We start from the raw sequence: 4,540 nt of genomic DNA, 5'->3' as shown, positions 1-4,540 counted from the left end.
AAAGAAGTATTTGGAGAAAGTATATCAGAGGATAAGTATACCAATGTAGATGGTAATATGAAGGATAGAAACAAGACAATTAGATTAAAAACTATTTGGTACTAAGAATCGTGCTTCTTCAGTCTCCTATCTATGGATGCTATTGAATGACACATTGAACGGAACAATGATAATCTTAGACATGGAAGAACATTGGTAAGATCTGTGGTACTATAGTCTGTTTCAATACACAAAGCTTAAACTGAAGCTACTATTGATGCTATCAATGCTTATTTCAATTCTAGAGATGTGATCAACAAGCATGGTTCACAATGAGCAATACAATTACTCCAATGCAGTGGAATACACAGATGATTGGACATCCTTAATATGGTCTCTTTACCAATGTTTGTTAATTGCCACCAAACCAATCAATAAAAACAGTTGCTTAGCAAGGTCACTTAATACAAGACAACTATCCATCACTTCCATTAGATGTTGATCTCTATTCATAATGTATTCACCAACGAATATTCCTTTCGTGATAGCATACATGAAATTGGGATAAGCATTCACGATATCCAGATCAATGTATTGTCAAGAATAATGCATCTGGAATCTCTCTCCGTGATTCGCCCTATTTCCCCAAGTTCACAAGATGATTAGTAAAGATCAGCCACTGTGCACTAGATCATCATTTAAGTACCAACAATTGTGGTAACCAAAAAGAACCCATATTAGATAACTTCATTATGATAAAAAACTCAAAGAAAAATGCACGCTGTGGGATTTGAACCCACGAGTACTCCTGTACAGTAGAACTTGAGTCTACCCCCTTAGACCACTCGGGCAAACGTGCTTCTGAAAGTGTTTCCATAATATACTATATCTAGATTCCATATACTCTTAACTGACTACTCTCTCGAGAATTCAACAAACCTTGCATCTTCATCGAGACTTTTTATCGCTACAAAAACTGCGTTCTTCATGGTTTTGATATTGTTTTTGCTTCCACAATCCTTCTAGGTAAAGAGAACCGTAGTTTTTATTCAATCCGTTAAGTGATCATTGATTATTATCCCTCGAATCGAGCCAATCAGAATCGAAGGATGAAACGACCGTAACACAGTGGTCGAAACAGTTTCCTCTATGAACTGTATTGTGTTCCTTTTTGCTTGTTGTACTAGCTTCTGTTTCTGATGTTATAGGTATTATTACCATTAGTGGTGCTACATGTGAAGAAAATGAGGTGTACCTTAAAATGATAAAAAAGACTATGGATCGGGCGTCTGAAGAGTCTTTTGTCATTATGTCCGGAGATACTTCAGTCTATACATCACCCTCATTGGCCAATTACCAGACACGAACTTTGGAAACCTGTCTTCCTGATTCTCTCCATCAAAAGTATTCACTTAAAATGCTTGACTCGGGAAATGATTCATGGCAGAATGGTGGATGGATCGAACTCATTGGTATAAATGGAAATGTCGTTCTTAAGGCGATAATGGTTGAAAATTCTGAAGAGATTATTCCATTTTCGCTTTATTCTCCAATCCATGTGAATTCTGTATGGAAGTTTACGAATGGTGCTTCAGGCAACTGGATGCAACCTACGTTCAGTGATGAGGCCTGGACCTCGGTAACTCTAGGGACTTCTACGACGTCGAGTTCCACGGGAACTCAATACTTTCGTAAGACCTTTGATGGACTGACGGATATGGCTGCTATTGATCTTGAATTCAAATATAAGCATGGAATCATTGCTTATCTTAATGGAGTTGAAGTCTATCGTGATAATATGCCTTCTGGAGATGTGAATAGTGAAACCTTGGCTAGTGGAGGGTATACCGATCTCGCATTCCGCGGGATTATTCGTTCTTCAGCGATCGCTGAAGGGTCACAATGTCTTTTAGCTGTTGAAGTTCATTTCCGCCAAGCAGGATATATGGAGACTATCGAGTTTGATGGATTCATTACTTACAGTGAGGGTCTCTCAAGTGAGAACCGCTGTTATGTATCTCCTGTTAGTATCACAGGTACATCCACTTCCTTCTCTTCTCCAAATAATATGTTTGGTTGGTCTCGAGCTTCCTATTCGAGTGTATCGGCAGATCAGCTTCCTGCCTATGTCACTACAACATTCTCTGGGAATGTGGTTCCTTTAGTTAATGGATTCCGTATTTATCCGTACACTGATCCTCAATCAGCTCCACGTGAATTTACTGTTGAAGGGGCTTCAACGCCTTCTTCATCGTATTCACCATTGTTGAATGCGAGAAGTATATCATATTCCAGCAAAACCTGGAAACAGTTTTCAACTCTAGTAACTCCTGATCGGTATTCATCGTATAAGATTACTGTCTCTGGTACATCCAGTACCAGAGTTGAGATTTACGAATTCCAATTCCTTGTATGTAACATCCCTCCACCAACCTCAATCACTTATCCTGAATCATCATATTCATTTCTGAGTAGATATGATTCTATTGGTTTATCATCATCTGTCTTTGGCTTGCAGAATTGTCAGATTAGTCCATCTCTTCCTACGGGTCTTACTTTGGATACTGACTGTTATATCTCTGGGTCATCTCTTGAAGCTAGTCCTCAAACAACGTATACGATTACTGCTAGTACTGGTAGTGCTTCTATTCAAGGCACTGTTACTCTTACCTTTACTGACTGTAGTGGTACAATGATTCATATTCTAAGAGCATATCGTTTTAACACAGAATATGAGGCATTCCGTATTCGAAACACAGCTAATGATGAAATTCTTCTTGATGTACCATTGGGTCAGACTCTCCCTATGTATACAGATTGGCATTATTATTTGTGTGTGATGGCTGATCGATTTGATGTGACATTGTATAGTTCAAATAATGCGTGGGTCGTGAATTCGTTCTTGTATATATATGGATTGCTACCTGAAGGAACAGAAGAAATGCTATTAAAGGGTCGATATGATGCAAATCAGAATAATGATCATGTTTTCTATCTACGTCGTCATGATTCAGAACAATGGTATTATAAGATGGGTGAAGTGCCTACCAATTGGTTTGGTGATGATACATCAGGTTGGTCTCAGGCTGCTAGAGGATCATTCCCTGCTTCCAGTAATCAGATTCAGTTGTACAAGAAGACATTCAACATTGCCTCATTGAATGAAGTGTCTGGATTGATTGTATCGATTCGATACAGATATGGAGTGATTGTGTATTTGAATGGAAATGAAGCATGGAGAAATGGAGTGATTGGAGATTTGTCCACTTCATCCACTGCTGAGAATAGTTATTCTGAGCTTAAGTATCGAGTAGTGACTCTTCCAGGTCGTTGTTTCTCAGATTCATCACAGCAAGCCATAAACTATCTCCAACAGGGAGTGAATACAATTGCTATTGCCATTGTTGCTATTTCTCCTACTTCCCATACTGCATCTCTCTTTGATGCAACAGTTCGACTGATGACAAATGAGCCTGAATCTCATATCTGGGAATTCACAGGTACCGTGAGTAATATCGATGGATCAGCTTCATCTCCTTTTAGTATGGATTATCGTTATTCAATCGAAGGAGAATGTGGAAGTAATGAATTAGTAATTACGATGGCTGATGATCGAAGAGAATGGATCAGTTCCATTCAAATTCAGAATGATTATCAAACCAATCATAAGAATCCTCGTCAGTTTAAGTTATATGGTCGTAATTCAATTGATGAAGGATGGATCCTAATAAAAGAAGTGTCAAATTTGTCATATTCTATGGCTGGTCAGAAACGACGTATTTATACTTCAAATACCATTCCTTACAATCAATTTAAATTTGAAAACTTTGGTACTGGTGATTCTCAGTGTTCTTGGCTTGTCCAATCACTGAATCTGTACACAGAAAATTTGATGGCAGAGTTGCAACCTCTGAATTACCCTGAATCTGTTGTTGTTTTTCGAGATATTGAAATGTCTGAAATAATACCAGATTCCCGTGGATATGGAAACTTCCGAATCACTCCCTCATTACCTGAAGGAATCATTATTGATCCTGAGAGTGGTTGGATCTCAGGAACTCCCACTGTTCTCCTTCCTTCAACTCAGTTCACCATCGTAGCCAATCCAGTGTATGGAAATGAAGTTACCTCCATTCTTACTCTCTCTGTTGAGGTCTGTAGTGGTGGAAGGAATCTTATGACGATTCGTATTCGAGCTGATGATTTCCCAACAGAGAATTCATGGAAACTGTTTAGTGGTCGATCATTATCAGGTACTCCCATACTGTCGGTTTCATTCTTCCCACTTTCTAATTCCTATTATTATCTCGATTTCTGTTTGGAACATGGATTGTATACATTCCAGGCACTTGATGCCTGGGGAGATGGATGGAATTACAATTCTGGTTACACTCTAACTGTGGATTTGGGAGAGATGGAGTTGGACATCAATGAAGTACCCGAATCAGATACCAAGCCCTCTACTGTGACCACTGTGTTCTCAACATATTTCCCTTTCCAAATTGAATACACAGATTGGAAGGTGATACAGAGTGATGTGTCAAGTGATTGGAATACTGTC

At 38.8% G+C, this 4,540-nt stretch overlaps 1 protein-coding gene across 1 annotated transcript; it reads left to right on the top strand.

Moving 5' to 3' along the window:
• Positions 1–1,128: 1,128 nt before the first annotated feature.
• On the top strand, positions 1,129–4,540 carry JH06_5086 (hypothetical protein; the record flags this gene model as incomplete). The annotated part of the gene is made up of 2 exons (XM_014669590.1): positions 1,129–1,159; positions 1,188–4,540. Coding segments are annotated over 2 exons (3,384 nt in total), but the record flags the coding sequence as incomplete, so codon positions are not given.

The sequence above is a fragment of the Blastocystis sp. subtype 4 genome (assembly GCF_000743755.1).
Source record: "Blastocystis sp. subtype 4 strain WR1 chromosome Unknown seqid_0474, whole genome shotgun sequence".
Taxonomy (NCBI): Eukaryota; class Bigyra; order Opalinata; family Blastocystidae; genus Blastocystis; species Blastocystis sp. subtype 4.
This window is presented reverse-complemented; position numbering and strand designations above follow the sequence as displayed.